At 36.6% G+C, this 15317-nt stretch overlaps 3 protein-coding genes across 3 annotated transcripts; 2 read left to right on the top strand and 1 right to left on the bottom strand.

The window, feature by feature from the left end:
- Positions 1-1288: 1288 nt before the first annotated feature.
- LOC111947650 lies at positions 1289-6477 on the bottom strand. The gene is made up of 8 exons (XM_023956486.1): positions 6246-6477; positions 5208-5332; positions 4922-5086; positions 4321-4543; positions 3629-3852; positions 3347-3452; positions 2993-3102; positions 1289-2899 (listed from the first exon to the last, which is right to left on the bottom strand). The coding sequence occupies exons 1-8, from the start codon at positions 6307-6309 to the stop codon at positions 2597-2599; spliced, it is 1320 nt and encodes a 439-aa protein (XP_023812254.1). The 5' UTR covers positions 6310-6477; the 3' UTR covers positions 1289-2596.
- Positions 6478-9229: 2752 nt separating this feature from the next.
- LOC110013327 (taste receptor type 1 member 1-like) lies at positions 9230-12337 on the top strand. The gene is made up of 4 exons (XM_020701092.2): positions 9230-10227; positions 10407-10701; positions 10809-11534; positions 11915-12337. Exons 1-4 carry the CDS (start codon positions 10043-10045, stop codon positions 12260-12262), a joined length of 1554 nt encoding a protein of 517 aa, XP_020556751.1. The 5' UTR covers positions 9230-10042; the 3' UTR covers positions 12263-12337.
- LOC101159323 (taste receptor type 1 member 1-like) lies at positions 12325-14196 on the top strand. The gene is made up of 2 exons (XM_020701094.2): positions 12325-12517; positions 12589-14196. Exons 1-2 carry the CDS (start codon positions 12367-12369, stop codon positions 13503-13505), a joined length of 1068 nt encoding a protein of 355 aa, XP_020556753.1. The 5' UTR covers positions 12325-12366; the 3' UTR covers positions 13506-14196.
- The last annotated feature ends 1121 nt before the right edge of the window (positions 14197-15317 follow it).

Genomic DNA, 15317 nt, shown 5'->3' with positions numbered 1-15317 from the left:
CATGTATTCTCTGAAACTTTCTTTGTTGCTGGCATGATCCTTGGTGTCTTTACTACCCCCTGTTGGATCTCTCTTCATAGCAGCAACAAGGTAGGCAGCATAACCTAAAGCATTTTCCAGCAGCCATTTGAATGTCTGGCCCTGGAAAATACCAAACTGGATCTTAAAGAAGCCAAGAAGATGCTTTCTGTTGGAAAGATCTCCCTGATGATACAGCAGGTTCTTTGTTGCCTTTTCCAGTACTGCTTCCGGGGACAAGGGCTTCATCCATGGCTTTCCTTTTTTTGCCTTCTTATAGGAATAGGCTTCAGATGAGTCTGACAAATTCAGAATGCCACTAGCCAGTCTTCTGAATCTGGGTTCCATCATAAAAGCTGAATGAATCAAATGAGAAAAGCAGATTGTAAACCATAAACTGAGCTGTGCAAACACAAGATGAGAAAATAAAATGCTACAGAAGGCTTTAATACAGTTTTATTTGATTGGATGGATACTTGTATTACTTACTTTGATTTTTTTGTGTGTTCTTAAATACCAATTGCTTGTTTTTTGCGGAATGTTATTAATTTAAATTATTATTAATTATTATTATTATTAATTACTATTATTCTAAACATTAAACACAACAAAAGAAAATAACATATTGCAAAGCTTGAGGACAACAGTCTGACTCATTCCCGAAATAATTCATTCATAATTTTTTCTTATGTTTAATAATAAAGACAACAAAAATAACTTTGAATAAATAAAAGTATTCGTGTGCATGTGTTAAAATACTCGCTAGTAAAACATGCGGCCGAAAGGCAAATAACAAACACAGAGAAGCAGCAATCGACACGTAAAAGGTCCGGTTATTATTCATATTTGAGCAGCTGATGCTCTGATTTTATTTATGGCCTGACGTTTTTAATACAGTAAATGACAAACGTGAAAAACACCGCTGCTTGCTAAAATTTCAGTTACACATTTCAGTTACCCTAGCTTTCAGACGATTAAAAAAGATTTACTTGTTATTTTCCTACACGGTAAGTGGAAAAACCCTGCTGGTTGAACAACAACAATGGAGGACACCTACTGTAAATGACCAAAGGAAAACAACCTTTCTAGCAGAGTACGACAGGTAATACCATCAGCAAAAACGTGTTATTACGATAGCACAAACATTTAAAATTAAATTTCACAATGACAACTCCGTACTCACTGTAAAAAGTCGTGATCAACGTTGAAAATGGGATCAAATCTTGCTCCGACACTTTTAGCGATGTTTGCAGATGCAAATGAAGCGCTCTTTTTTTTTTTTTTTCTTCAAGCGCTCTTCTCTCTTCTTGCATCTCATTGGTTAGTCCTTTGTCATCGCCCCGGACATTCATCGTGGCAACTGATTGGGTAATTCTAGGTTACTCTTGGGCGAGATGTCGTTCGCTAGAGAACAGCTTATTGGAGGAGAGGTTCGAATCTTGGTTGCAAGTAAGTGATTTGATTGGATATCACAACCAAGAATGACCGAGATCGAGCTCGACTAACCAGCGGCTAACACTTCTGTGACATCACTAAGCCGCCGGTATAAAGAAATTCATTATTTATTCATTTATTTACATAAATGAGGCTCGTCGTGTGTCGGCTTATTGGGAGAAGCCGAGTTGAAACGATGTCATGCCGCAGTACGTTTTTTACGTGGAAAAAACGAACGAAAGTATTCACTTTTGAAAAGTCGAAGGATTTAAAGGACTAAAAGTCATACCAGGCATTAGACGAAGGAGTTGAACATTTTAATAGTTGAATGGTTAAAATAGGTGAAAAATTGTAGCCGTAAGACGGCAAAAAGAAAAAATAAAGAGAAACAGGAAAACAGCATTCAACAGCATGCCCCTTACACTACAAAAAGTCTGCTTTAAAAAACAAGAAAAAAAAGTACAAAAATAAGGTAAATATAACTTAAAATAAGAAAAATTATCTGCCAACAGAACAAGAAAATGTGGCTTATCTAGACTTTTCAAAACAAGAAAAAAAATCTAACCTCATAGGATTCACATATATCTTAAAATTTGTATATTTTTACTAATATCAAGCAACTTTCTACTGATATAAATAGAATTTATAAGATTATTTTTCTCAAAATGTTAAAAAAATATTCTTTAATTAAGATTTTGCTAGAAAGGTTTTCTTGAAATTATCCAAACCACTAGGGATGCATTTCTTGAAACCATCCAAATATACTACAAAAAACTATAGTACTTTTCTGAATACTAAGGGAACAGTTAACACTATTCTTTTCTCATTATACATAATAATTTACTTGAAATTCTTGAAATAAGGCAAAATACCTGCATTTATATTGACCATAAAAATGTCGCAAATGTGTTTAAATGACGATATGAATCCAGCTCCTTTTAACTGCTTTACTGTAGAGAAGCACATGAATGGAAAGAAACATGCTTATTGCTTGTCTAGGTTGAAAGACAGACATATGATGACTACAAACAGGGCTGTAAATAGCATAAAATGAGTATCACACAGGAAAGTTTAAATTGATACTGTGAAATGCCAAACAGGCCACATTTCAACACAGTTACATTGTAATATAGTCGAAGTCTACTCAGTAAAAAACTTTTTCCACTCTGCAATAGCTTCTTTGTAAGAGGAAGTCATGTCTTGAGCATGGATAGTGTCCATAAGAACTTATGTCTGCGGCACAGATAGGAGTGTTGCACTTGGAATACGTCAGATGAAAGGTGTAGTAACATGCCATGATATACATCACACTATCAGATATGTCCTCCTTTGGGAAGATCAGCACAGGCATGGTTCCAATGGCTACTATGCAGTTTGTTTCAAAGACTATCACCACGGGACTCAGGAGAGGTCTTGATTGAAGAAAGGTGTTGGGGTGTTCTGCAGACTGAAACACAAAAAGAAAAACAATGCAAAAAATAAAATAAAAACTATAAATCAAGTAAGACTAAAACCTGTTGTTTACCCATAAACATCTTACCTCTAGGATGTGAAGCATCACCTCACTCGACTGTTCTAACTTCTTGGATGAAGCGACAGGTGATGGGAACATGTCTGGCAAAGCCTTCATCAAGGCAATCGTTTGATTTACTGTGAAAAACAAACAGCATCATTTCATTTAGTGCAAAAAAAAATACAAATATAAAAAACAAAATAAAATTAAGATTTAAGGATGTTACACTAAACACATTTAGCCACCAGTTAATAAAAACACTGGTTTTACCACACATTTTTATACAAATATTTTCTATAAAACAAAATGACTGCTGCACATATACAACAGCACATAACTGACACTGTCTATGAGTACAACTGTGGTTAAGCTTGCAATTACCTTTATGTCCCTTTGGAGGCCTCATCATTTTTTTGAAAACTTTTGCAGCGATTCTTGAGTTCAGGAATGATGGGGGGCTTTCCTTGATTGAGGCTCCGATGCACATCTGACATAAAGAAATAATATATACATTTTATTTCAATCAAACTCCTGCTAATCATTAACTTATTAACATAATTGTCAAAATCCTATGACTTTTATAAACAAAATTCCAACATTTTACGATGAGTACGACTTATTTTACTAATGCAAACATTAACCATCTGAAAATCATTTGCTCACATGATCTAGATCTCTGAAGCAGGGATATGCCTGAAGAATTTTGGTGGTTCTGTCCTTTTCCTTCATAACATCAGGGTCAATGTAAACCCGTCTCGATTGGTATTCAAGGTCCAGCAGCTGGGCTACATCCTTTTTGTTGGGTGTGGGCCTAGACTTGTAAAGCTCCTGCAGAACTTTGTTATGTCTTGCCTGGTTCTGTCGGCTGTCAGGTTTTTCACACTCTTCTGATGAAATGAAATTACAAATCTGTGTTTCTGTTTGAAGAAACAAATGTCTACAGTTTTAAAATACAACAACTATTATTCCATTTTTAAAATCAAACGTGATTAAAACTGGGCTGAAGTTGTTACCATAGCAAAATTAATGCAAAATTAATTTAATGATCAAAAGTAATTGATAATACAAGTAATACAAGTAAAGTAAAATCTTGGTATTTGATTTGTAGTGAGTCAAACACACATTACCCCCATTTTTAGATGATAAATCTTTATTTAGTTGGTTGATGGTTAATGATCTATTATTAACAAAGCTATGAAGCTGGCCAGGAAAAAAAAGGTTTATATTAGCATACTTACTTATGATATATTTTTAAACTAGGTTTTAATAGATGAAATTGTAAAATGACACACATTTCCCTTGTCAACATTAGTTTTAGTTGTACAACAAAACACAATATCAATATGTGATCTTACCAGCCATCTCCGTAGCCTCTGGACTGCTTCTTGATTCTGGGGGTGATCTTTCCAAGATCAAAGTAGAGCCACTTGACTCTGTGTCATCAGCAAATGTCTCCTGACTGCTGCTGCTACCAAGACGTATGTCCCGGCGCCTCTTTCTTAATGGAGTTGCTCCCTGTTTCTTTTTGGTAGGATTCACATTCTGGACCCTTTTCAAAAGCTGCTTCTTGACAGATTCCTAACAAAAACACAACATATTGTTTAAAAATAGTTTGATTCTAAACGAAATTAACGAGCACTGATCTAGAATAAATCATATGATCCTACCCACTCGGCCCCATAAGCTGCAGATTTGTCCTGCAGCTTTGGAAAATACTCAATGAGACGTTTAGCTATCACGGTTATCTCATGGCTGCATGGATACTGGAAGTCATCTCCTGCAGCTCTTTTGATTTCGATCATGCTTGTTACTGTATTTCTTATTAAGCGACAGCAAAGTTCTTTAGAGAGTGTATAGTCTCCTTCTTGGCCATCCCTCTGCTTTTCAAAATAAGTGAATCTTGCATGTTCCAGCTCTGTGTAAGTGTACACAACATATCTCACAGATTTGACTCACAAGCTGAACAGTTCTGCTGATGCCATGTTGGTCTCTTGAGTTTGAAGATGGGTTAATGATGGAGGATGAAGACAGGCTTGAAACAGGGTTTGTTCCAGATGAAATAGTGCTGGCATCGCAAAGTCCAGAGGAGGTGCCTGGTTGGACCTGGTCTGACTCTTCACCCTTAAATCTCACAGAAATTACAAGTAAATGGCAGTGTTCTAAAAACATTCAAAGGAAAAGCTTCACTGACATTATATATGCCATGATTAAATATCACCACAACATTAAATTAAAATATCACCTCATTTTCAACATGTGCCATTCTCCAAATGGCTCTCCTTCTGAAAAAGGGCTCTGGCCCAGGAAAGAGATCAAGCAAGTCCTCTTCAGACAGACTGGGAAGCATGTCCGTGATAATATTGGCAGCTAGAAAACACATAGAACCATATTGAAAATAATGTCTAAACACCTCTGAAACAGGAACAGACTTAAAGATCAAATCTGCCTGCCATTTACATTAAATGTATAAATCTGATTTTATATCAACAATGCTAACAACTGATATTTAAATAGTTTCTGTTCAGTTGAACACATGCAGACACATAAAAGCCCCCCTCACACATCCATATTTTGACCTCAGTGGCCATACTTCAGTCTGTCTCTGTGGCTTCAGCTTCCAGGCCGTCCAAAAAGAACTCAATTTGTTTTCTGGGTGCACTGATTCCCATCAAAAATATTCCTCAAATTTTTTTTTCCAGGTTATCTATTTGTTTTAAAAAAATTTCCTTATGTCACTAAAAAAGATATTTTTAAGTATAGTTTGATCTAGCTGGATTTCAGGTGATCTGCTTAGGAATCTGCTCACAGGTGGAGGCGTGTCTGCCTCCTCCTCTGTTTGAACTGCACGTCTCCCCCAACGGCAGCGGGCCGTTCTTCGCGATGAACTGTGGCGTTTCCCCAATATTAGACAGCGCTGGTGCTCGTTGTTCTAGAAAAATCCTGTGGCTTGCCATCCCAAAATTAAATAAAGATGCTTCATTGCACCTTATTGTGAAAAACGCGTTTCCCCTCGGCGGCACAGCACGACGCGGCTCAGTCTATTGGCGGAGGGATACAGAGCTGGAAGTTCCTTCTTTCTACCTTAAAAAGTTTTACAACAATTAAAAAGTATATATATATACAACTTTGGAAGCATGGTTGTTAACGTACATTTATTAGCAAGGGATACCCATATCACGGGCTGACCAAGTAAAACACTTCAAACTAGCATGTGATGCCCGTAGCTTACTAGCTAGCTTTCTAAAGTCCATCCCCTAAGACAGAAAAAAATCCACATTACCTTTAAATATTGCTGTAGTTGTAGGATCCATATTTAAAAAAAACGTTCTTTCATCTCCATCCATGGCACCGGGAATGTGGACCTTTCTCGCGCTTTTTGATTTTGGAACGTACCATGTGATAAAATTGGGGTAACATACATGTTATGAACATTTTCAAACCAGAGAATATTAATAACGTATAGAGTGAGAATTCGAAATCCATACAGTATATAAAAATATAGATTATTGTAACAAATTAATCCCATATTTATTTTAAAATTGTAAAAAATTAAAAGTTAATTTGTTAAACTGCCCTATGCTGTTAGATAATGTAGTGACTTAACATTAGAATTTCCTTGACCCCCCCCCCCCCCACCCCTCCCATCTTCTACAGAAACAGGTGGTGAAGTATAGCCAAACCTAGTTTGTACAGGTAAAATACTATCTTGGAGATGTAATAGGATTGTATAGCAGTGAAGACTCGTTTTGTGTTTCAGACATCATGACTTGATGAATTGTTCTTAAAGTGGTTTGCAGTTTGAGCTTTGAAGATCATAGAAAACATAAATATTTTATTCTCTGAATTTTATTTTAAATTTTACACAAATTAAATGTTAAAATGTTAAGTGTCAATTTACACTATTACTGTACTACTATTCATATTTAGTATTGTTGACAGTAAAACAATGGACTAAATATGTTTATTTTCATTACATTTTGGAAGAGACAGTTTTGCCAATGTCACAAATTCTTACTTTTTTGCTTGAAACAAGAAAATAATACTTTGAACATACAGTTTTGTACCATAATGTTACTTTGTCGCTATTGAGATTCTAGTTTCAAGTGTTTTTTTACTCATAATAGGTGATGAAATCTTAGTAACAAGATTTAATATCTTATTGAGATAATCAAGTATCATAACTCTTAAAATAAGAAAAATTATCTAGTATGAAAGCTACTGATTGAGAAGAATTATCTTATCATTAAAAAATAAGCATGTATATGCTTGATTCAAGATATTTTATCTCACTTAGATTTCAGTTTTTGCAGTGTACTTGAACTCAATTATTTTGGATTACTGGAGTTATAGGTGAAACTATTAATACATTTTGTGTTAGGTCAATTAAATGTAGATACATTCTTTTAAAATAAATATTTTTAAATAAAACAAACAGAATTTTATTGTGTTACATGAAAGAGGGGCTTGAATCATTGAGTGATAAAAAAACATTGAACCATTCAAATTTTCCTCCCCTCTGTTCTCTTTCTTCCTCATACAATTACCAATGACACAACACAAAATGTGCTCCACTGATTCTTCCTCTTTCCTGCAATCACAGCTGCAGTGACAAAGGTGAATCAAATGCACGGGCTCAATGTGGGCGGGGTTAACATTCCACAGCGTGTTCACATTCCTCAGCATTCCACTATGTTGACCAATTCTGCAGTCTGCAGCCAGGGCTTACTCGTTTAATTTGGCTGTTGGGCCTCGTTAAAAGTTCTGGAGTTCATTGAACGCATCAAACAGAGATCTGATTGGCCCTCAGTTCTGTCGCTCAGCCTGTTGTTAGGTAATTAGGCCCAATGGGGTTCAGCTATGGGCCGAATAAGGGAAATGGGAGGGCAGGAGCAGGTGAATATAAAGTTGGGAGAAGCGCTCTCGTCTCGGCGGGAGAGATTCAGGAGTTGCTGAATTAATTGTACGTGGTTTGTTGTGGTCTGCAGTAACCAGAATAAAGAACCCTAAAAGAGGTTAAGTCTCCGTGCTTCAGTGTGGGAAAGGGACACTACATTATTGTATGGCTCTTTCTAAATTACATTTTAAAATATGTGGCGTTTATGGCTCTCTCAGCCAAAAAGGTTCCCAACCCCTGTCTTAGAGTGAACCAGGGTTTTTGAGTAATGCAAGTTGTAGACGCGTCCTTATCTTCTCACTTTAGGACTTTTTCCCCAAACAACTCAAAGGCAGACAAACATAAGAAAACTGTACTAAACCAGCTTTTCTGAAAATGGGAAAATTTTGGGAAACAAAAGATACTTACCAATCTTCCATTATTCTGAACATCTGTCCCTTTCCGTTCTCCTCATATATGGTTTTAACATTTATGTCATGGTTTGGGTTTCTTTTGTAAAGAAAGAGTCCAAGGCTTAGGACTCCTCGCCGGTACCTGAACGGCCAACGCATCCTGACTTAGCCACACTGGCCCCAGACTTTATACCGGACCCGTCTCATCTGTCTCGCCGAACTGCGCGGCCTCCCGGCCACCTTACTGACCTGCCACGCCGGACTGCGCTGCCTCGCGGCCGCCCTTCGAGCCTGCCTCGCCGATCAGCGCTGCCTCCCGGCCGTCCTCCGGACCTGCCTCGCCGGACAGCGCGGCCTCCCGGCTGTCCTCTGGACCTGCCTCGCCGGACAGTGCGGCCTCCTGGTTGTCCTCCGGACTCATGTTCTCGGTCTCACTGGTGTGCCAGGCCCGGCCTCCTAGGAATCTGTTGCCTGTCAGTTTGTCTTACAGGCCCCCTCCTCTTTGGTTGACTCTTTGGTTGGAATTTTTTCAACAAGTGTCAATTTGCATGAGCCATGTTTACACAGAGGCACCTCGCTACAGTTACTTGTAGTTGTTTCTTTAACTTTTGACAATTTTTCAGTGCGGTTCCTTGAGCCATGTTTACACAGAGGCACCTCACTACAGTTACTTGTAGTTGTTTCTTTAACTTTTGACAATTTTTCAGTGCGGTTCCTTGAGGGGAGGGGTACTGTCATGGTTTGGGTTTCTTTTGTATTGGTTTTTCCTTTATATCTTGTTCTGTCATGTTTGAGTTCTATTTCCTGTTTTATTTTGAAAGGTTTCCTGTTTTGTCATGTTTTTGAGTTTTACTTCCTTTGTTCCAATTTGTCCTGATCATGTTCACTTGTGTCTCGTCTGCCCTGTCTGTATATAAGTCTTGTCTCTGCCTTCCTCTTGTGCTGGTCCATTAACGTCATTAATGTCTCTTCCATGTACGTCTTCTGCCCTGTTTATCATGCTATGCCCACAGTGAGTTTTTGTTTTTGTTTTGTTACCCTGCTCTGCAGAACTTTTTGTAAGTCATTAAACCCTTTGTCCTGGAACCGTGTGCTCCTGTCTCTGCATTCTGGGTCCTTCACGCTACCACAGCCCCCCCAACCTGACAATTTAACACAAAAACGAAACAGTACGGCAACACATTTTCATTCATGCTTATTTTGGGTCACTTATTGCAAATTAAAAGTTGTCAGAAAAAGAAGTAGCTTATCATTTAGGCATCTAGTTTTTCCATGGATTTTTGAGGACACTAACCATGGGATATTTGCAAACACAAAGAGGCTTTTTCAGCTTTGAATATTGCCTGAGGTTCTATAATTTCAGTGGAATTTTTTCAACAAGTGTCAATTTGCATGAGCCATGTTTACACAGAGGCACCTCGCTACAGTTACTTGTAGTTGTTTCTTTAACTTTTGACAATTTTTTGATAATTTGATAATTTTCTTTTGATAATTTTTCATCTTTCTGCACACAAACTTCCCATTTTGTCATTTTTAAAAAGCACAAAACTCTTGTGCTTCTGGTCAAATGGACCTAAACTTAATCCCTCTTTTCTTCAGGAAACCTTTTTACCAGGAAATAAATGCAAATTGATTTCCATGCTTTTCTTTAACTGTAACTGTGTTTATGACATCATTCCTAATTTAAGTAATTTCTATTCTAACGCAACCTGATTCATTCAGAGGAGTCTGTTAGAAAAGGGAGTCTCTAGCTGAGCTGGAATTCACGTTAGCATACCAACAGCTATAGCCATGTTTATATTGATCTTTCTTTATCTGTGTCTTCTGTGTTGTAACTTGCATGCAGAGACTGAATGCTTCCCCAAATCCTCAGAGTTTAAAATGAAAGGAGATTACCTGCTTGGTGGACTTTTTGGTGTTCATTACGCCTTTTCAACTCTCCATCAGAACATCCCAGAAGCCATCATCTGTTCCAGGTAAGTTTTACAAAAATATGTAATCTGAAAAAAATATCATGGTGTTCTGAAAAAGGTCATTTAATTGATTTTTGTTGTTGAACTCAAGTTTTTTTTTTAAGCTTACCGTGAATCTGTGTAGAACAACAACAATAAGAAAATATCAATAAATTAATCTGTAGCACTTTTCCTGTCTACAGTCAAGAGTTTTCACTGTCAAGTTACCGGAGGTTTCAGATGATGAGATTCTCTATAGAGGAAATCAATAATTCTACCAGTCTACTACCCAATGTTTCTCTTGGCTATGAAATATTTGACCATTGCTCAGACACAAAGAATTTTCCAGGTATTTTCAGCCTGATGTCTGTTGATGGTTCAGTTCAACCTTGGAAAGAATCTGTAAACTTCTCTAAAGTGATTGCAGTGGTGGGTACAGGCACAAGCACAGCAACAATGACTGTTGCACCGCTGTTCATGATGGACCTCATTCCGATGGTATGTCTGCTTTCCTGTTTGATGTTCTCATAAAGTTCTTTTTAAATTGTTAAATCAAAAGGCACATTACTTTTTCTTTTGAACAGGTGTCATTTTTTGTTTTACAGATTAGTTATGGAACCTCCAGTTCAGTTTTCTCCAGAAAACAGAATTTTCCGTCTTTCTTACAAACAGTGCATCCTAATAAAGACGTCATAGAAATAATTTTGAGGTTTTTGGAAGAGTTCAAATGGACCTGGGTGGCTTTCCTCTACATTGATGATGATTATGGAAGAGATGGCCTGGATCTGTTTGTGAAAAAGATAAAGGACACTGAAATCTGCTTGGCATTCAGTCATGGTCTCAGAGAGGACACAAATTATACTAAACTTATCAACCAGATGGAACAACACAGGATAAACGTTATAATTGTTTTTACAACTAAGTGGACAGCTGAAAGACTCATTATGTCAGCCATCCAACAAAATCTTACCAACAAGGTGTGGATAGCAGTGGATGCCTGGTCTCTTCACAAAGAGCTCCCTAAAAAAACAGGAATCAGAAATATTGGGACTGTTCTTGGGATTGCCGAGCCAAAACTAAAAATCCCAGGATTTGATGACTTTGTTTTGTCTATTAAAGCTCAAAATCAGTGTGAAAATCCAGAGCAGGATCCATTTTGTGACCAGAAGTGTAACTACAGCTGCGTGAGCGTTGAAGATATCATTACAGCAGATCCCTCTTTTAATTTTCCTGTTTACTCTGCTGTATATGCCGTTGCCCATGCCTTACATGCAGTGCTGCAGTGTGGAGCTGGCAGCTGCAACAACAGCATTAAAGTTTACCCACACATGGTAAGGAAGCAAAGATGTCTTTTCTGCATTTAAAAAAGTGATAACCAAGAAGAATTAAATAATTTTGTTATAGACTAATGAAAGTGTATATTTATTTACATTTTTTCCTTGTTTTCACCTGAAATACTCCTATTTTTCAGCATTTTAGCCCGTTAGGTGTCGATGCTTGATGAAAATATCAGCAAATAGGATATTTAAAAATGTCTTGATTCCATTGCCAATGTTTACAGTTTTGAGATTCTCTGTTATGTGTCATCAGACAAACTTTGACTTTATTGTGTTCATTACCTCATAATAACAAATATAAACATTTGATTACGGTGTTTTAATATTCTGACAGATCACTTGAATTTTGACAGATTATCGTTTTTGTTCCATAGGTCCTGGAAGAACTTAGAAAGTCAAAGTTCACACTTTTAAACCAGACAGTTCAGTTTGATAAAAATGGTGACCCCAAGTTTGGACCCTATGCCATAGTTTTCTGGAATGAGATCGGTGATGCAGAAGAGATCGGTTCTTATACATTTCACCCAAAACATAACTTTGACATTGACGAGTCTAAAATCCATTGGCATGGAGACAAAAAGGCAAGGTTTCCTTCCTCTCTCACTAGTATACAGTTTACAGCACATAAAAATGTATTCTTATACTTTAAGTCCATATATCTAAAAATAAACAGCAATTTTTATTGGACAGAAATTACTTTCTATGACGGTAAAAAAATATAGAACATATGATGCCAACTTTTGAGGGTTACTTAAAAATGGTGGAGTAAAGTGCAATGTTAGTTTTGATGGTTGCTTAAAAAGTTTAATCAATATGATTACTTTTAATGTTGTTACTCAGCTATTGGTTTATTTTGCAGCCTGAATCCTTTTGTTCTAAAGAATGTCCTGATGGATATATGAAAAAACAGGAAGGAGTCCACAAATGCTGCTTCAGTTGTACAATCTGTCCCAAAGAAACTTACCTGAACACTACAGGTAAGCTCAGCTAGTTAAAAAACAGTGAAGCTAACTTTAGCACACTAATGCTTTTTCATTTATGTCACCAGATCCTTATAAGTGCATCAAATGCAAGGACACAGAGTGGTCTGCAGAGGGGAGTACAACATGCAATATACGGCAGCTGGATTACGTAAAATTCAGCGATCCTGTGGCAATAGGTATCATGATTGGGACCATCATCTTATTGGCCTTCATTGTAGCCATATCTGTTCTCTTTGCCCTCAACTACAACACACCGGTTGTCCGATCTGCTGGAGGTCCAATGTGCTTCCTCATTTTAGGATGCCTCAGCCTGTGCAGCATCAGTGTTTTCTTTTTCTTCGGTGAGCCCAGTGTTGCGTTTTGTGTCTTAAGGTATTTTCCATTTCTGTTGTTCTATACTGTTTGTGTGGCGTGTTTTTTTGTGCGCTCCTTTCAAATTATTTGTATTTTCAAATTATCCGAAAATTTTCATAATATCTCTGGGATTTGGACTAAATATAATGTACACTGGATGTTTATTTCTGCTGCATTTTTGCTCCAGGCCATTTTACTTATCAACCGTTTTTCCCTTGACCCCCCAAAACTATTCAAACATAAATTTTACTTTGACAGAATTATACTGGGCTGTGAGCTTAATACATTTGTAGATGGCTCACTCATCTCATTTATTTTAATATTTCTAATGATTTTTCTTAGTTTAGCAGGAAAGAACTTTCCAAAAAATTACAATGAAGCCAAAACAATAACCATTTCTGTGTTATTGCTGATCGTTATCTGGGTTAGCTTTTCAACTTTGAATAATTTTGCTGATGTAAAGTTCATTGATGTTAGTCATGCTGTGGCAACACTCTTAAGTCTTTACTCTTTTCTACTTGTTTATTTTTTTCCAAGATGTTACATAATCATTTTCAAACCTGAAAAAAATACTGAGCAGTACTTTCAAGATGTCATTCAGTCCTATACCAGATCAAATAGCCAGTAATTATAAATGCACAACTCTGAGTGGTTGTTGACATGAAGCTCATGGCTTTAAGCCTTCTGAGTACCTTTAACTTTAGAATTTAGACTTTTTTCTGCTAACTGTTGTTCCCATATCGGTTTATCCCTTCAGGGGTTGCCACAGCATATCAGATTTGCAGGTGGTTTGCAGAGATTTTTACACCAGATGGTAGGTAGGCTCATGTTAGGTACATGGTAGGTACATAAGTGTACCTACATAAGTGTTTAGACTCATTTTACTCACTTTGCGTATAATTTCTTGTGTTCTTTGTTTTGTTTTCAATTTTTAATCATTTCAAATATAATAAATCTCTGTAGCTTCATCTATAGTATATTGATTGATTTACAATAAAAAAAAATATGAGCCACATATGTATTCACATAATAACCTGTATACCTTAAAAACGTTTTCAACATTTTTTTTGTCATATCTGCCTGCTGATTAACATCTGTAACATAAGAAAGATAAGTGTTCATTTATCATTTTGTTGATCTACTTTTGTCGATTAAATTGTTTTTTATTTTTTTGTCAGATAAAGCAAATGTGACACACTCAATATATACGAAAAACCGTTTTTGTGTTGGTTAAGGTACCGTTAGTTGGAGGTTTATGCCCACCATACACATGAACTATTGTTTTTTTGGGAATAAATTAGAATACAGGAATATACAGAGAAACATTTCTGTTGTTTTTTTTTTCCTTTTGACAAAGACACATCTAAAATCCTTTAGAAGATAAGTCACCCTGTGCCACACAGGATGATTACGTTGGAGCATCTGAAGTCAATGGAAAACATTTTAAACAATGCAAATCAAAAATCGCATTTTCTATTGCTTTACTTTAGGTCAGCTATAACCCTTGTGCTATCCTAGGCACTTTAACGTTGGGAGTTGGGTCATTTAGACCCACTAGACAGTGCGCTGAACCTTTTTTCTTCAATGATTTGTGATCTTCACTGGTGTCCATGGATTACATGAAATCTTTCCACCTTTATCCTCCTTTGTCATGGTAGGCAGAACACATCAATGTAAGGGTGGGTTCATCTAAGATAGCACAAGGGTTGAAAGGCCACCATAAAAACATGGGAATGAACCACAGGATCAAAATGAAGGAAAATGCAGTTTCAGCCTTTTTCCATTCATCCATCCATCCACCCCCCACCCCCATCTCCTTCCCTCTCCCCTCATCACCATCATCTAGTTTGGGGTGATGATAGCATAAGACCAACAATGGTAGGTTTAGCATTTATGAATCAGTCATGTTAAAAATTATGAGAAGGGTAATTTTTTAGAAAAATGAAAATAGCAAAAGATTTTAATTTTTTATGATATGCGTTTTTTATAAAAAGCAACGCGACTATAATAGGCCACACATACATCAACAACCACATACAAACCAAGACAAAACCCAAAATGACTGTACTTAGACAATAAAACAAACATTCTCAGCTGTCAGTATTGTACTCTGGTTTGTTTTGTTTTTTTTTTTGTTCCTTTAAGGTAACCAGAGTATTTAGGAGTCTGGTTTCAGTTAAGTTTTGTAATCTTTTTATTTTATGGTTTTGTCATGTCATTGTTAAAATATATTTTTTCAGATTATGATCAATTTTCTGTATTTGTCAAAAGCCCAGTCTACTAAAACCTGCATCCTATATCACCTTTTTGGAATAAGACACAATAAGACACAATGTTCCTTATAGGTATACTTAAACTATATGAGACAAAATGTTAAAAAAAAAATTGACAGATCTGTTACTACTTTTTTAAGAAATATTTCTATCCTCCACTCGTTAGG

Source organism: Oryzias latipes, chromosome 7 (assembly GCF_002234675.1).
Source record: "Oryzias latipes chromosome 7, ASM223467v1".
In the NCBI taxonomy this organism is placed as follows: Eukaryota; Metazoa; Chordata; class Actinopteri; order Beloniformes; family Adrianichthyidae; genus Oryzias; species Oryzias latipes.
The sequence above is the reverse complement of the archived record's forward strand: the minus strand, read 5'-3'. Positions and strand labels throughout refer to the sequence as shown.

Coding starts and splice junctions, on each gene's coding strand:
- LOC111947650 (XM_023956486.1), bottom strand. CDS start 6,309: ATGGATGGAGATGAAAGAACGTTTTTTTTAAATATGGATCCTACAACT. Junction 3,453..3,628: donor GCTTCAGAGATCTAGATCAT/GTGAGCAAATGA, acceptor TCTTTATGTCAG/ATGTGCATCGGAGCCTCAAT. Junction 3,103..3,346: donor GCCTCCAAAGGGACATAAAG/GTAATTGCAAGC, acceptor TGTTTTTCACAG/TAAATCAAACGATTGCCTTG.
- LOC110013327 (XM_020701092.2), top strand. CDS start 10,043: ATGTTTATATTGATCTTTCTTTATCTGTGTCTTCTGTGTTGTAACTTG. Junction 10,228..10,406: donor GAAGCCATCATCTGTTCCAG/GTAAGTTTTACA, acceptor TCCTGTCTACAG/TCAAGAGTTTTCACTGTCAA. Junction 11,535..11,914: donor TTAAAGTTTACCCACACATG/GTAAGGAAGCAA, acceptor TTTGTTCCATAG/GTCCTGGAAGAACTTAGAAA.
- LOC101159323 (XM_020701094.2), top strand. CDS start 12,367: ATGTTGTTACTCAGCTATTGGTTTATTTTGCAGCCTGAATCCTTTTGT. Junction 12,518..12,588: donor AACTTACCTGAACACTACAG/GTAAGCTCAGCT, acceptor TTATGTCACCAG/ATCCTTATAAGTGCATCAAA.